Source organism: Nipponia nippon, unplaced genomic scaffold (assembly GCF_047370975.1).
Source record: "Nipponia nippon isolate SJK-2023a ecotype South Korea unplaced genomic scaffold, ASM4737097v1 scaffold_5, whole genome shotgun sequence".
NCBI lineage: Eukaryota > Metazoa > Chordata > Aves > Pelecaniformes > Threskiornithidae > Nipponia > Nipponia nippon.
This window is the reverse complement of record NW_028262369.1, coordinates 13,885,154-13,902,141: the sequence shown is the minus strand read 5'-3', so window position 1 is coordinate 13,902,141 and position 16,988 is coordinate 13,885,154. Positions and strand designations below refer to the sequence as shown.

The following is a 16,988-nucleotide window of genomic DNA, read 5'->3' as shown; positions in this document are numbered from 1 at the left end:
GGGGATCTACACATCTGGAACATCCAAGTGCAGCAAAATGTAACTCACAATTCAGTATTGCTGTTCTGTCTAGAATGCCTTATAAGCAATTACATTTAAGACTTAAGGCTTGGAAAAAATATCTAATTTTATTAAACAGCTCACACATGCTCCAGGGGAAGACTGAAGATTATGACTGTCTTTCTTTTACTAACTTGGTGAGCCATCAAACTGCTCTGCGTACCTTGCTAAGCAACATCAGTCAAAATGTACTATTTTTTTTTTGCTTACTATACACATGAAGATACAGTCTCATGTCTTGTCTTTTCCTGCTTCAAACAAAATTTCTGTTTAAAAAACCTTTCATGGTTTAAAAACCTTTCATGGTTTTGATCTTCTCAACAACCTGATTCTGTTTATTTTCTTAAGCCTCTTATATAAAGCCAAACTATAACATTAACAAAAACAAACAAACAAACAAACAAAAACCCACCACAAAACCAAAAATAAAACATGGGACTCCTTGGCTTTATTATGAGCTGTTATGAAAACTATATATCCCAAAAGACAAGTATTTGCATCATAAAATTCTTACATTTAAACTGACTTTTTACCTGGAAAGGGTATTACTTCCATTACCAAACTGAGTGAGTGGATAGACTAATTTTTCAGGTCCTGAAACCTGCTGAAGCACATCCTTTTACACACAAAAAATCCCTCACATTTTCTTCTGTGCAAAAAAAATTAAATCAGAGTGACAGTAAGAAGATGAGAGCAATTTACACACTGACATTAAAGAACTTCATTGGAATTAATCTGTATAACTTCAGTAATACTTATTAGTAAACCCTACTGTATACACTAATTCCTCTGTCAAAAAAGTTTTAAAACTGTCCCAACATAACTGAAGCCTTTAAATGCCTAAAGAAAAAGTATTAAGAATTTTATAGTAGCAATACAAAAGTTTATAACCCTTCAAAATATTTTAAAGTAAAAATCACCATGTCAGAGAATGTTTCTAACATGTCAGCTTTACTGAATAGAGGCTAAAATTAAAATCACCTACTTTCATACATCACGTTATTATATTAGTAAAATTACATTAGTTATCATGTTCAACCAAGCCATACAAATCTTAACCTTCCTTTTTATGATATTAGTTTAGAAGGTCATTAGTTTCCTCCTATGAAAAGGATTCATTGTAATCAGCCCAATAACTTTTGCAAGTTCTAAAATATAGATGTGTACTATATAAGGAAAAAAAAAAGACCTTTTTGTGCTACATGAATATGTAATAATGCACTTCATTTTTTTCCCCACAAAGTTAAAAGCACACTTAATAAATGACCAATAGTGATGACAGACCATCTTTTACCAAGGACTCAAAGACTCAAGGTTTCAAAGAGCTTGAAACCTGTTGCCTTTAGCTGTTTCTTCAAAGATGGTACGTCTGAAAGATCTGAACTCTCTGTTTCTGACAGAACTGCTGCACACACAGTGATATGAAAAGGTACGACTAAGTAATTGAATAACCACGTGTTTTGACTCTAACGTTGTTATTACATTTCACGATGCAGATTTATGAAATTTGAGATCTCCATTTAAGATCATGCAATTTCATGCAGTTTCTCTCAGTCAATATACAAGGTACAAAATGAAACTACATTTAGATGCTGTCATAAACACAAATTATGCTTAGAAATCTGAAATTCAGCAATATATGCATTTGAATTACAAAAATTAATTTTATACCCCCCTCCAGTAAATTACAGGGTAACACAAGATACTGACATTAATGTCTCTATCTGAAACAAAAAAGAAATAGTCCACCCTGTTGTCTGTCATTTGGCTTAAGAACAGCATCTTAATGTTTATTAAGGTCACAACATTTTAGATAATTACTTCGATATCATTGTTTTGACATAGTTTTAGACATCTACGAAAGATTATAAAGGCATATTATGTGTTAACAGCAACAACTATGATCTAAATGTGAAGCCAAAATTCTTAATGTATATTCCAATTTTTCTCTAATATAAAGAAAATAAATAGCCAGATAATTTTGTGGGGAAAAAATTTGAAAGGTCTATATAATTAAATATGTATTGACTGCAGATAGCAGAATGGATTGTTTAAAACTCAAACACTGCACAAAGTTAAAAGTTTCAAATTAAATATCAGAAGCATTTTAAAATGAGTTTTGATAAATTTGTGTGAAATGGGAACAAATAAACCTCACAAAGGAGGGAGGAGGCCTCCAAAATGAGTGTTTTAAAAACTCAGATGTTGTTAGATGGCCTTAGTTAAAGATGGGCACTATTCATTCTATTACTGTAGCTTACCTTCATGGTTTTTTTCTTTGCTTTATCACCCCATTGCTTCTGCCAGCAGAATTTAGAGGACCAGGTGAAGGCAACTGAGTAGGTGAGAAGGAACTAAGGGTAGAAAGTATTACTAGGACAATACTTTCCTTCTTACAGTGCACCCTGAGGGTCACAGTTCTGAACACTATAAGGGTGCAATTATTTAACTCAATGGCAAATGACACAAAACATTCTTTCAGATATGTTAAAATAACCTGCTAAAAAAGAATTATTAAAAACAGGGCATTACATTAAAATGTAATTTTGGAAAACAGAATTATGCAAAGCACTAATATGCCTAATAATAATATGATAATTTAAAACTTCTGTCTATGTAGATGTAATACTTTGTCTACAAAAATCAGAAAAGTAAAAGAACTTCTGACCAGCATCACTAATAGGACTTCAGAGGGCTTGAACACACTGAAGGCTTCAAAAATCCCCAGTACATCAATCACTACTAACAGTTCTTCATATGTGCGGTACATTCTATTTGTCAGCTTACTATGTGATCTCTGAATAGCTATGTCTTGTGTTTTATTTGCCTTGATGCAGCATCTGACCAAGCATGCATACGCACAGTTTATTCAGCATGTAGCCGCTTTTCCAGAATTTCAAGGCAGCTGAGACTGTTGGATGTCTGGAAAAGGGACTGAGAGCTGCAAATATGTAGGAAATCGACATTTGCCTTTCACGTGGAATATAAGATTTGACTCAATTATGAGAAATCCGTATCTGGCAACTCCAGTACTTGTTTTGGGAGCTCTTTCAGTCAAGGCAGTCATGTCCTTAGAACAGCACTATATCTGGTCTTGTAATAAAACAAACAATAGCAAGCATCATCTTTCTTTCCCGAGTTAAATAATATCTACTGTCTTTGTCACATGTTAGTAGTTCCAACAGAACTCTTCTGGTAAACACACAGATACGGATGTCAATTAAATTCAACTCAAGTGTGAGTGACAACTAGATGCACTGCACGTGCCCAACAGCAAAACTCACTAATTGGTTATAAAAAACACGCAATATGCCATAATTTACCAAAGCACCAATGCCTAATCACTTCATGCTGCAATGAATTTCAAGTAAACATGAGTAGTTATGCCATTAATTCTAATAAAGTGACAGCTAACACGCCACTGTAGCGAACATCTGCGCAAAAGCTGGCTTATCAGTAGTTACAATGTCCAGCAGCAAAGAAGATAGAAAGATATTTGGAACACCAAGAATTCTTATAAGAGTTGCTCTTTTATGTAAGAACATTTGTTCACATGCAAGTGTGGAAGTCCAAAAATACTCAGCACTGTATTTTTTATATACAATATGAAAACTTAGACCTCATTTGTATTAAACCATCAGGACAGATATTAAATAATATCACCAATCATTTATTGACCTAATAACTCTTTTTGACCAGACTGCACAAGCACAAACTGACAGTCACTTTTTTCGTTTGTTTGCCAAGTCAGCAGAGTGATCAGGAGGAGCTAAGCTTTTCGTTATTACCCAACTGCACTAGCACATGATGATTGAAAACTTCTGGGGATGTAACTTCAGCTGAGATCAGAATACACTCTAGCAGAGAGGTTCTTCCCAAGCTGAAGAGTTTACACTGGTACTGACAGCACTGAGCCATAGAATGAAATTACAAGATTAAAAATACTGTCTCCTAATTAACCTGCCACTAATTCATGCTGATAAATCACTTCCCTTTATTACTGTACTTGCCAATGGGTAAAATCTTTTGTATTTTGCTATTTTTAAGTATAGAAAAATAACTGATCTTTGATTTAGTCCTTGATTTATTAACTATCACAATGAAACTAACAATTTAAAGGGCAATGAAAACACAATCCTACTTAGTGAGAGTAGAACCTAGACCAAAGAACGGCCTTCCTTCGTTGAGCCCATTTGGACTCAGCCATTTAGGGGAAGCCACCACTGTATCTTAGGTAATTTTAAAAGGTCTATCTGCCTACAGCTTCCTTTGCTGACTGTTTTTAGTTTCATTTGCCTGTGTTTTAGTTGTGTTTATGTCTCTCCTCACTGACTGCCAACTTACAGAGGAAATTGCCTATAGTAAGGAAATATTGAAACAGATGTATTCAGCATAATGTCAAATGTATAAGATAAATTGAAAAAAGTTTTATATCTCTATTCAGTCAAAGAGCATTTAGGGTGAAAGTGACACTACATTTGTTGGTGAGAGCTATTTTGCAGGCATCAAGCTCCCATCCTGCACTGTTATAGATGAAAAGTATCCATCTCTGCCCATGACATCAGGACGGTCCAATTGCAGAGCCATCTTACATTTTCTCACTGGCTGCTCCACTCGTTTTTTTTATAGTGGAGCTCAACAATTTGAAAATGTCAAAAATTTAAGTTTTAGATCTTACCTGAATTTCTGTAATGGAATTAATAAGATCTGCACTCTTCAAATTTTAACAGGCACAACAGTTAACAGTGCAGATTTTTATTGACACCGGTATGCCATAAATATGTCTGTTCAGGTAGCAGAAGACATAGCTATATCCAGTATACAAAAGCTGAAAATTATACTCATGAGAAACCTGAATGGGATTGACAAGGCATCATTTTAATTATGATACATTTACATAGTGAATGTAATGTTGAATTATCAGCACTTAAAACTTTTGAGTTTGACATGACTCTCATTAACTCAGAATTCTCAACTGAAGATTCAGAAAAACATGCATAAATATTTGACCCATTAAATGCTAAAAATAAATCATATATAATGAAAATAATTAAATCTGAGGAAGATTGCTATCAACACTGATACAGAAGAACTTGAAATAAAGATGTTAGGTACTACATAAATGACTTCAAGGTAAGTTTTCAAAACACACAGGTATGAAATCTACCTTGCTCTGTTATTCATTGTTACTTCAAACTTGTGGATAAATGGGAAATTTTTCTGCTGATGACTTTGTTAAACAATAGCATCACCAGCTTAATCAGTTAATTGAATTAAGGTAGAATCAATTAACCTATTGTACCATTTCCATGAAGAAAAATGCTTTAAAGTGAAATTTTACCCTTGCTGTATAGATAACACTAGCATGATTAGGCTCTGTGAACAGGAAACACCTTCTCTCAGTCTATAAATTTCAAGAAGTTACTGTATAAAATATGTATTCTTTTCAAGAGGAAAAATACCCCACAGATCTCTCAGTAGTTCTTAAAAGCTAAGAATTTTGCATATTAGTTCCAAAAAGAGAAGATAGCACAGAACTTAAAACAAATAATAATAAAAATGTTTAAGATAACTAGAAAGAATATTAGTTTCTGTTTAAAAGATGTTATTTTAAAAGTGATGGTTGCACATGCTGATTCAGGAAATGAATTTAACAATAGTCCAGATATTTTTCTCCATTTAAGACATGTCCAATGTTGCTCATGATAAAGAAGTAACTAGTTATGTTTGTAAAAAAGAAAAAAAATTCTAAAGGAAAATGGAAATTGGTTGAAATGGAAATTGGTTAAAATCTGGTGTTTGTAGTGGCATGTATTAAAATGGTTTTAAAAAGTAACTTCAGTTACTTCCTCTGCAAAAACAAATCTTGCTTCTTCATGGCAGTAAAAATAACAAAAGGTAAAACACAGGAGTTATTATTCTTGATCTCTGGCCTCTTAGTCTTATCTAACATTTTTGAAAAACAATGCCTAGGATAATCCACCATGGAACAATCTTTCTGATTATCTGTTGTGAACAAGATCTTCCAGCACAATAAAAGCCCTACTTCAGATAATACAAGCGTCCTAGAAAAGCTATTCTGTGTCCAGTAAGAGGGTAACTAAGGAATCTGTTCTACGTTTTGCTTGTAGAATCAGGGGTTTTAAACTATCACCTCAGTCTTTTACTAGCAGTAGGCATTATTTGTGTTACAATAGCATGTAGGAGCAATAATCAGAGACCAGAAGCACATTGTGGTAGAGACTGTATCAACATGGGACAAAAAGATAAAGAAAATAGAGGACAACAGTGAAACACACAGATGGGCATACATGTGAACAATGAGACAGTCTTCATCATGGGACGGCAGTATTTCCAGTGTATTATCAACTGAGCTACTGTAAAAGGTTTTTTTATGTATCATAGAAAAAAAAGAGTGCTTGAAGACTTTAAAGGACGTATTTGCTCATGGACAAAAAGTTTCTCCTAAGCAAGGGAGACAGCAGGAAAGACAGCACAAGGGTGCTATTTTGCAAATGTTATGTTAGCATGATAGGTTAGAATCAGAGTTTATTCAACCTCTTGATACTGAAGGAAAGAAAACAGTCCCAAACAATCTGCAAGAAAAGTTAGTTGTACCTCTACCTGCACAGATTCAAGAGGACTTAAAATTACACTAATCAGTACACACATTTAGAAATACTGACAGAGAATTCCCCTTACCTCCTCCCACCCACTTCAATATGACAGCAGTGTGTCACTTGCCATGTGTACCATGTTATGATAAATGTATTATCTTTGAATTGCCAGTATGGCATAGCATCATATATTTCTTTTCCAATCACTGCATACCATTTAGTTATTTCAGAAGTATTTAGTCAAGAACGTCCTTTGCACTTCTTGACAGGTGAGAAATAAGAAACACGGGACATTCCCCAGTGCGCAAGGAAGATAGAAATGACTGTGTTGTACTGAGTCTGTATTCAACACAAGAGTTAGGTGTGCAAACAGCACCAGTATAACAAAATGCATTGTTTCTCAATGTCTAAACATTTGAAATATTTGCATTACAGTTCCATTATTTTCTTAGTACCTTCCCTTAAAAGGCAGCAATGCTACTGAGTATATTTCCTATTAACTCAATGCCAAAAACACTTACCAAAGCCACAACATTCTCAGCTAATAAATATACAAAATTAGACTGAATCTGAGGATGGAAGTACTGTCTACCAGATCTTCTGATTCTTTGTGTAATAATGAGTTACAAACTCTTCAATGTCAGCCTGGAATCAATGTGGGACCATTTTGGCAACATATACTGGAGCTACGTATCATTATTCTCTACTTTCTGGTCCAAGAGGGCTACACCAAACAAATTATTTTTTAGGTAACTTGTTAGACCTAGGAGTTTATTAGAAAAATATATGGCTTATGGCTTGAAAGACCATAAAGTGGTTTAAAGAGACCTAAGGGACAATGATTTATCTACCAGAATCAACTGTCTCTTCAGGCTGCCGCAACAGAGCGCAGAAATGTGAAAAACAGGATTAAGGATTCAAGTTATCTGCTTAAAAGCCGCAAATGCTTTATCGTTTATCAAGAATGACACTTCAGAAGTTATCTGGATGGTGTGACATAAGACTGTACAATCCACTTCCACATTTTGTGTGAAGTGGTGGTAAAGTCTTCCTTTTATCAGAGTTGTTGGAGCTCATACCACCATTTTTACATGCTGAATCTGCATATTAGATACAAATGTTAAAAAGTAATACCTGTGGAATTTGCAACTTAAGTTACAGAGTTTCTTTTTTTTAAGAAAAAAAATTATTCCCATTATAGGTCTCGAGAACTGAGATATAAGGGGATTAAGGGGAATATTCATATTACCTAACTTCAGCACTTACATTACAAGCTTAGGTTAAGAAGACTCTTTAGGAAGACTCCATCTAACGGAGGGAGAAGCTCACTGAAAGGGTCTTTCAGAGAAGAAATACAAAGTTAAGTTTTTAACTGCCTTTTTTAGTGCCTTTAAAGGCACTAACCTTTCTGTTTTCTACCAAGGAACAGCGGCCTCCGCATAGTTGTAAGAAGTTAGGCAGTGTACATTCCCTTGTGTTTTGGTTGAGTCTGAAAACTCTCCAACAATTTACACTGATCTTAGTGATGGCTGCCAGGGTCATGCCTCCGGCCATGCATTCCCATCACCTCTTTTGCATTGTCCCTGATGCTTGTGTGACCCCAGTTCGAGCTAGTTCAGGGAGCTGAACAGCTGAAAATTAACTTTAAAAACACTTCCCTTAAAAAGCCCAGATCTACTTTTTTAATATCAGCGAGAGTGCTGTTTGTATTACACCTCAGGGGCATTTCACAGATAAAACATATGATTAGCAACAGACTAGTGTATATTCTAGTAATAGATTTATTATTTTTCGTAGCAAGGGCAGAACAAAAAATAACTCTTAGTAAGCCAAAAATACTAATGCTCAAGATACAGTATACAAATACCATGTATGTCTAGAAGCCAAGAATTTGTATAATTAACAGATCTTACAAAAAGTCATATATGTTTAAAAGTAATTAAGGTAGTATGCACGTGAAAATAAAAGGTTCTTCCCTTCTCAGCCATGTAACCCCTTGAACTCAGACCTGCAAGTGCTACATGAACTAATTCCTATAGAACCTACTGGAAGTTCCAGGGCTGTGTCATTTCAAAGACTATGTCCATAAAGGAACTGGGAAGTTTTACTTAGATGAAAAAAATTCCTTCGCATCTATGTAACACTGATTTATAACCAATAAACTGAGAAAACAATACATTTCCCATAAGAAAGTCTGCCAACTACTACACATCTCCAATTTAATAAATTTAACTAGGCTACATGTGAGGCCACTTATCAGAAGAGTCCTACAGAATGAAAATTATGAAATTGTCTGACATAGTCTGTAACAAGACCAACATCAGCACAGGCAGAATAACTCCAGAAATCCCAACTTCTTCGGGAACAAACCTTTCATGGAGTTATATTTTTGTTCTGCATGAGTTATATGGGTGGTGAAGGGTCATCTCTGAGGCACATGGAGAGAAGAGTCTTTATTCACTAGAAATACTCACTCGATAGTCAGAAATAGAAATCAAGTCTCACCAATCACCTGCTTTCCAGCTGTAATAACTGTAAGTAGTCTGATCCAATGCCACACAAAAACCTTCTCATGCTGAATTTAAAATATTTGAAGTAAATGAAAGATGGGGCCAAGCACTGACAAGAAAACAAAATACTGAAAAATTGATCAGTGAGCAGTATTCAGTCTTAGTTCTAAGATAGACAGTAAAATAATATGTATCAATTTAAACTTAATCATAATGCACACGCATAAAGAATTCAGATTAAAGATGCACAAGCTACCTTAGTTCTGGCATTTTCTAATCTCTGCACAAATCTTATAAAAATTGTTCTAGTTTATATGTTATAACTGCAAGAAAACAATTTTTAAAAGACCAACAAATCATCAATTTGTTTGTTAAAAACTATTTAAATACATATTATGTATGTATATATGCATATGTTTATATAGGAGGAAAAGGGCGGAAGAAAGGTCTATTTCTGCAATGAACTCAACATGAACAAGGTTTTGCTCCATGAGGAACCTAATTGCCTCTAGTCTGCCCACAGACTCATTACAGCAAAAAAGGTCCAAGTGAAGCAAATAACTAGGCCATTCAGAATGTGATGTCCAGGTAAAGCTGTATACAAAGTTGTTACATGCATGAAAATCTTTTATTTGACTCAAAAGTGTGTTCAAAACTTGTACGTATGTGCTGGTAAGAACAACAAAACAACAACAAAAAAGTCCCTCTGAGACATACAAAAGTCCAAGCCCTTCACTGAACAGCTTCCTAATAATTCACTTTAGGACTGTTTATTAAAATTTCTATGGTTTGTTTAATCAGCCAGACAATCTTTAAAATATTAGCCAATATTTGCCTTTGTTATTCAAAATATATGACTATGCACAGAGATGACAGAACCTTCCATAACAACTTTTCAAGGACTATGAGCCATGGATGGACACAGATCCCCTTCTGTTCTTAAGTGGTGTGAAAGTCACACAGCATAACTCTGAGACTGAACTGCCACAACCTGTCTCTCCATACCTTGGTCGTTCCTGGTCTAAGCATCTTCTGGTAATGCATGAAAACAATCTTGATAAACACCTATTACATACGGTCTTCCTTCACCTCTAATAGTACTGCTACGCTGCGCTCTCAAGAAACTACCTGAAACGCTGTACTTAAAATGCTAGTAGGTATGTATACATATCTCTTTGAACTTGCCTTGAGAAGTCTTGAGAATAAGTCATTTTTCAGCTAAAGGTAAGCTTATAAACCACAGACCTACCACAGTAGAGAGAGTTAGAAGTTGCATGATATGGCCACAGAAAAAGCCCGCTCTCTCCACCCCGTTTCTGTTTAGATTAGGCTTGTATGTACTCCTCCAAATCAATTTTTAAATTATTATAATTATATACACAAATAATTCACCTGTTTAAAAACTAGCACATCCTTAAAGTGTTGATCTAAAGAAAGGTAACACAAGAGGTAAATCCAATACAAATTAATGAGTTTCCAATAAACAGTAACAGAATCTTTAGGAATTAGAAAAGCATCATTCCACATTTAATTCAGAAGGCTTTTCACTCTCCGTAAGTATTGCCCTCACATTTAACCGTCTCTCTCTGTCCTTCCAACAACTAAATACTCTATGCAAGTTGCTTATCATCTCTGCATCTAATGCAGTTTGAAATTTGCTTGAAAACACTTCCTACACTTAGCATATTAATAAGTTACATCAGATCAAATATTTGAATTGAAAAAAATTGGGCCTCAGAAAAATCTTCTATCTTCCATGTCATGGCTTCTGTCAAAGCATTAATAGATAGCATTATCACCTTAAATGCACATTCAGGTACGTGTAGAATTCTGAATTACAGATTTGATCAAGTAGCACAAAAAGATTACACTTCTGTTGCTGTAAAACTAAGAAAAACCAGACAAGCTTCTCTTTCTTAATATTTAAAGATACCCATCTCCTACTGGAAAAGCTTAAAGCTTTGCACTACTTTTATCTATTTTAAAATCATTCTGAACAACAGCCATCAATCCAAAGAAGTATATTTTCTAAGTATTCTTTCACTCTTCAACAAAAGTGAGACATTGGGAATGTACTTAAATCCATTAAGATGCATGTAGAGTAGCCTCCAGCAACTTCCAACCTATTTAAATAAGCAGGATTTTTCGATTTCCATACAATTATTCTAGTATTTTAGTAAACATTTTGTACCTCAGTAGGCATCAGTGTTTGTCAATCTCATACATAACTAATAAATTCCAATCCTGCAACCAGCTCTATGTATGCAACAGGACTATGCCCAGGCATGCTAGACCACTGAGCTAGAGGTCACTGCAGGATAACGTTCGTCTAACTACAGTAGTTAGTTACTGTGTCGAAATGATCCACTTCTACAATCACCTCGCAAATTCTAATTTGATAATTATAGTGATTATCAATTAGCATCTCATCGCTATTTGATGACACACAATGACTCGAGGCTAACTAGCACCTAATACACAAGTTTAACAAAAATGCCATGAAAAGAGGCATCATGGCAGAGGCTAGCAGACATAAAGAACTGAGTAAACAAAGAAATGTGCAACAGTTTTCAGACTCTTACAGGTTAATTTTCCTGACAAGCTTCCCATTCACAGATGGGCCAATGTAGTAAGCTGGGTGAGACACACACATAGTCTGAACGGTTGCCTATGCAGGTCTGCAGCCATTACAGAAGTGGGAGTACCACTCTAGGCTATGTTCATGCGACAGGCCACAACCTTTGTCGTCTGTACATTTCTTCTGCCCAGAAAATCACTCCCATAATGAGAAGGTCCGCACTAACAATACTAAGGTTCGAAGAGAATGCTTTATTATTCAGTACAATAAACCACTGTATGTTTCATAATAATTAAATTCTCTTTGAAAAGGAAAAAGAAATCAAATAAATTGTTTTATCTGATTATGTAACACAACTACCAGAAGACAGAAAAACTGAAGAGCTAAATACAAAATGAATTTACAAGTGGTTTTATCTACAGTTCGCCACTAGATCTGCTTTTACATGGATGATCATTCAACTCTAGAGAATACTCAACCAACCTGTTGCAGTTGAAAACCGTCTCTTCCATTCACCTTACAATACAAGATACCTAATCTCAACGACTTTATCTAATCTGTTTCCTATGAACTGAGAACCTGCATTTCAGTGTGCCTGAAATATTTCTTATTTCTTTAATGCTGAAATAGTTATTACAGAAACATTAGCTGGTTATAGCATAGTATTATGATTCATTCAAAATAGCCATGGCCCATATATTTAGAAAGTTCATTTTTTATCACATAAAAGACTGGAGGCATGTAATTCTCTCATGCATATGACCACATCATTCCATTAAAAACTTTCTGTGGCTGTAACAGAATTTCCATTTTCATGAAGAATTGTCATCTTCCCTCTAAAGTAAATTTTTGCATAAAAATGATGAATGTATTAGAATCCATTAGAATTCAGAGTGCAAAAAAACCCTTAAGTTATGAATGAATACAAAATTTGTGAAAAACCTAATAGAAGTACCCTGCATTAAGACCTCCATGCTGGTTTACGTGTCAAAGAATGTTTAGAGGACTAACTGTAATTTGTGTTTTCTGCATTATATAAAAATAAAAATGTATTTTGTTTCTGCATTATATATTTGTTTTATCTTTCATTGTTTAATGTCTTCTAAACTTCATACCTTTATCTGCACCAATATTTCTCAGAAATAATGTGTCTTATTCTCTTCACTTTTCCTCCCCCTCTTAAATGCTGATGGGTAAAACTAACTTGGTGTTAGGACTTTTCTTTAGCATAGTTTGTAAACACTACATAACTCCCTGAGATATATATTACCTAAAACTGATGCTACTGCCAATGCGTAGTAATCTGAAATATGCTATCAAAAATTTTTTCTAAATTTGTGCTAAACGAGTTTCAATTCTCTTTTTAATCCAATAAGATGGCTAGTTTACTACTAAATCACAGAAAACTGTTTTACATGGCATCTAAATTGATTCCTGAATCACTGGCACTTAAAACTGCCTTATATGAAAAATTTTTGCTTTTTTAATGTAAACAGCAAGAATCATCAGCATTTGTCTTCCAAAATGAAGCATCAAGTTGGCATTTATCAACAGCAACTACCAAAAGGAAAAAAAAAAAAGTGACGTGAATTTTAATTTGTAGAGAGAATTATTTCAGGTATCTCTTGTTTCAGAATAACAATACCCTGTTAGGGCTTGCAGGCCTCAGCACAAGTAGTTTGGGAATAGCAATGACAGCATAAACAAAGCACTGAAAAAGGTTTATGAGGGTGGAGTCCATTATTAAACACTGGATTAAAACTCTTCTGTATCCTGCGGCTCCAAACTTTCCAAGGATGCAGTAGTAAACCCTGAACAGACAAACTACAGCAGACTTGGCTTATAACCCCTCTTCCTCAACACACAAGCCCATCCAGTTATTAAAACTGAATGCACTGTTGTTCCCTATGAAATACTTGAAAACAAAGAACTAAAACACAAAGACCATTCCCCTTCATAGAGCATTAACTTCCGCTTTTAATAACTAACTCATCGTCCCACACGATACAGTTCTGCATTGTCCAACACATACCACTTCAGTCAGACAATGCACACAGCAATAAAACTCAACACAGCAAACAAAGTGAAAGCTGCATTTGTTCAGCATGTTATTTGGCGCAGCCAACTGTAATGCTTCTGCCTGCCATTTACTGTTTACTCTGTCAAAGGATTATTAAGAATTAGGCTACATTTGGCAATTTTTTGAGCAGGGAATTTACATGCAAAGTGACTGACACTTGATATTTAAAGTCTATTGGTCGACTCTGACCCTGCGTTTACAAGTGACTCATTTGACTGCAAGGATCTCTGATGTGGAAATGCTCAGATACGAATCAATTGCAGTTTTTGTCTCGGGTAAATGTTACTTGGCAATCCAAAAGAAACGAACAATGCTTGAACCGAGGTTCACATAGAATAGTACTCATATGTTGAAAGAATTCCTTTTACATGCCTGATTTAGTTCTAGTCGGCGGATTTATGACTCCCCTTCTCCTAATAACTTATCTCAGTGCACAGTGTTTTTAAACACACACACACACACACACACACACACACAACCAGCAGTTAACTCTTTTGCTGCCTAAAAGAGCAGTAATGTACGGATGTATTTAAGTAAATAAAAAAAGCAGGTTTGGTCCCGATAGGGCTTTTGATTCTCTGTGGGAGGTTGGGAGAGGGGAAGGATAGGATGAGAAAAGGAGAGAAACACGTAAGTACAGTTTGCAAATCCCTGTTCTATAAAGAAACGATTGTGTGTAAGAAACGACCATTCCTACATGAAATCAGCTCAGTGCGAATTCTGCAGTTTACCTCTGATGAGGATAAAGTAAAAGGGTTTCTCTGTACCCGAGCAAGATTCCCTTCCTCTTAGAAGGCAGATGCAGCATTTCTATAAACAAAAATGTCTCTAGCCGTACCTTGTGCCAGTGCTTGCAACATGTGGAGCTGAAGCAACAGAAACGCCCACCATCCCCGACAGAAGATGAAACAGAAGTTTAACTTTATCATCATTCCGCCTCGCCTGCTATTCCTTCGGGCAATAATTTCGCGATCCACCTTTCTTTCAACCGTTATTGCCTCACTGATCCCCATCCGATCCGACTGCCTGCCACTCCTGACAGCGCTTTGGTCATTGCTCATTCCGCACCCCGAGGCCGGGCTCTCTTTGGTGGGGTGGGAACATCGCCCGCTGCCTTTGCCCCGGAGTTTGGGGGGAACTGAAGCCCCCACTTCACAGGAACGGCGGACTCTTTGATTTGTGCTCACTTTGCATGCAACCCGAAAGCAGCACTCCGTGTGCCTCCCGGTATGATAATCGCCACCTAAGTCAATGTTTCTTGTGGAGGTATTGCTTGCACCAAAACAACCAGTCAGAAATGTGAAACACATGTTTCTCCGCACTGTCACATCCAATGCCTTCAACAGAGAGGGAGTAAGTTTATGGGCGTCAGTATTTCAGTAAATCCGGATCCTTCAGCACAACGCTCACAGAAACAGGGAAAGACTGATCCATCGTAGCCACCAGCAGACAATCCAAAGAGTACCTTTCATACCGCAACGCCGATGGAAACTGTTACCCCTGTGATTTCTATGAAGCGTGGTGAGTTTTCCAGCACGTGTCCCATTCTCCTGGAACAACCTTGCAATGGAAGTGTTAAATTCTCGCGGGGGGGGGGGGGGGGGGAGCGTCAAGGAAAAAAAAAAACCCAAAAAACTAATTGAAAGTGTCTCGCTATTCCTTGCGCTAAGGATTTATTTCAGACAATTTCAAGATTAGCCATGCAGACAGGGTAGTCTCCAGATATCCCCGCAAAGCTCTGCATAGTTTATATTAATCCGATTTTCCTTTGGATACAAATCTCTACCGTCAATAGAAGGGTTTGAAGGGTCCTCGAGCAGGTAAATTGAGCAGCTCTGGCCGTGATTCCAGCTCGCTGTGCAGGCAGTCAGCCACAGGCCAGCGGCGGTGTCACTTGAACTCTCACGTTCAGCCGGAGGTAGGGAAAACCTCAGTTTATCATATCTCCCTCCTCCTCGAAGACTGGTGCTGATCTCTTTCTTGCAGGGAGACCACGACAAAAATCACCTCTAACATGTAAAGCTCTTGTCTTCTGGCCGGCTGTGGACGCAGCAACGAAACAAACACTCAGCTGGATAGTGTCCGGGGCCGGGGGGAGGGAAAATCTCCCGAAACAAACAGCAACAAGGTGAAATCCTTCCAGCTTTGCTTAGATGGACTCCTGTTTTCCTTGTTTGTGCAGCCCAGGGATCCTGGTTCTTCCTCCGAGCGTCTCTCCCTTACAGAAGCTGTAAACACGAGAGGGAAAGCGCTATCACAACAGCAGCAGCGGCGGCAATAAAACCGTACCGAAAAAAAAAAAAAAAGCGCTGGAGGTTTTACATTTAGACAATGCATCGGGTATTGTTTCAGTCCCGCCTTCCGTAAACGGAAAAGTTTCGTGGGAGATTCCCTCCCCCCCGTATTAAAAAGAAAGAATACGAGTAGTTATAAAAGAAGTGCACCCAGGATGAACGCAAGTTAAAAACAAAGCACCTAAGCGCGAAGTTGATCAAACAAAAATCTTGTCAGCTCTCCCCCCCCGCCCCCGAAAGGCAGCCTGAACTTTTCTCGCCTCCTTCAACACAAGCGCGGTTTTAACCCTCCCCTGGCAGCAGGCTCGCGCTTCCCCCGCCATCCCTCCCGGGCGCCTACCTCGCCGTCTCCGCCCCGCGCCCGCGCTCCCCTCTCACCTCCCTCAAAACCGGCAGACACGGCCGCCGCGCCTGCTGGCTCACCTCCCCTCTCCCTTCCTTTCCCTTCCCTTCCCGTCCCTCCCCAGCCCGCGGCCCCCCCGCCCCAAACGCACGCCGCGCCTCATCCCACCTTCCCCTGACCTACACCTCAAGGGGGCTGTGTCTGTGTGGGGGAACATCCTCCGCCGAGCTGGGGAGGGAGGTACTGGACGGGGGTACGTGTGTGGAACTGTCAGGACTGGCCGGGGGGCTCTTTCATACACGTTCGCCCGCCGGCTCTCCACAGACGCCGGAGGAGGAGCGCGCCCCCCCCCCCCCCCGGCACTGCCCGGCCGCCAGCGCGGGACCTGCCCGCAGCCGCCTCAACGCTCCTCGCCCCAACGCTCCGCTCCTCCCCCATCCCCTCCGGGAGCGCCGCCCCCAGCCAGGCCGCTGATTGGGCGGCAGGGGGGGCGCAGGAGCCGCGCT

General features: G+C 37.8%; 1 protein-coding gene across 6 annotated transcripts in view; it reads right to left on the bottom strand.

The window, feature by feature from the left end:
• The window catches only part of SDK1 (sidekick cell adhesion molecule 1), a 424,191-nt gene extending 407,629 nt beyond the window's left edge, over positions 1-16,562 (bottom strand). For 2 of the 6 annotated variants that reach the window (XM_087732480.1, XM_087732484.1), the window contains exons 1-2: positions 16,518-16,562; positions 14,684-16,073 (exon numbers count right to left, since the gene is read on the bottom strand). In XM_087732480.1, the coding sequence (XP_087588606.1) occupies positions 14,684-15,155 (472 nt within the window). In that variant the 5' untranslated portion in view covers positions 15,156-16,073; positions 16,518-16,562. Of the gene's footprint in view, positions 1-14,683; positions 16,396-16,479 lie in introns of those variants that run through there. The other 4 variants (XM_087732481.1, XM_087732483.1, XM_009467793.2 and 1 more) reach the window with 4 other exon arrangements.
• Positions 16,563-16,988: the final 426 nt, after the last annotated feature.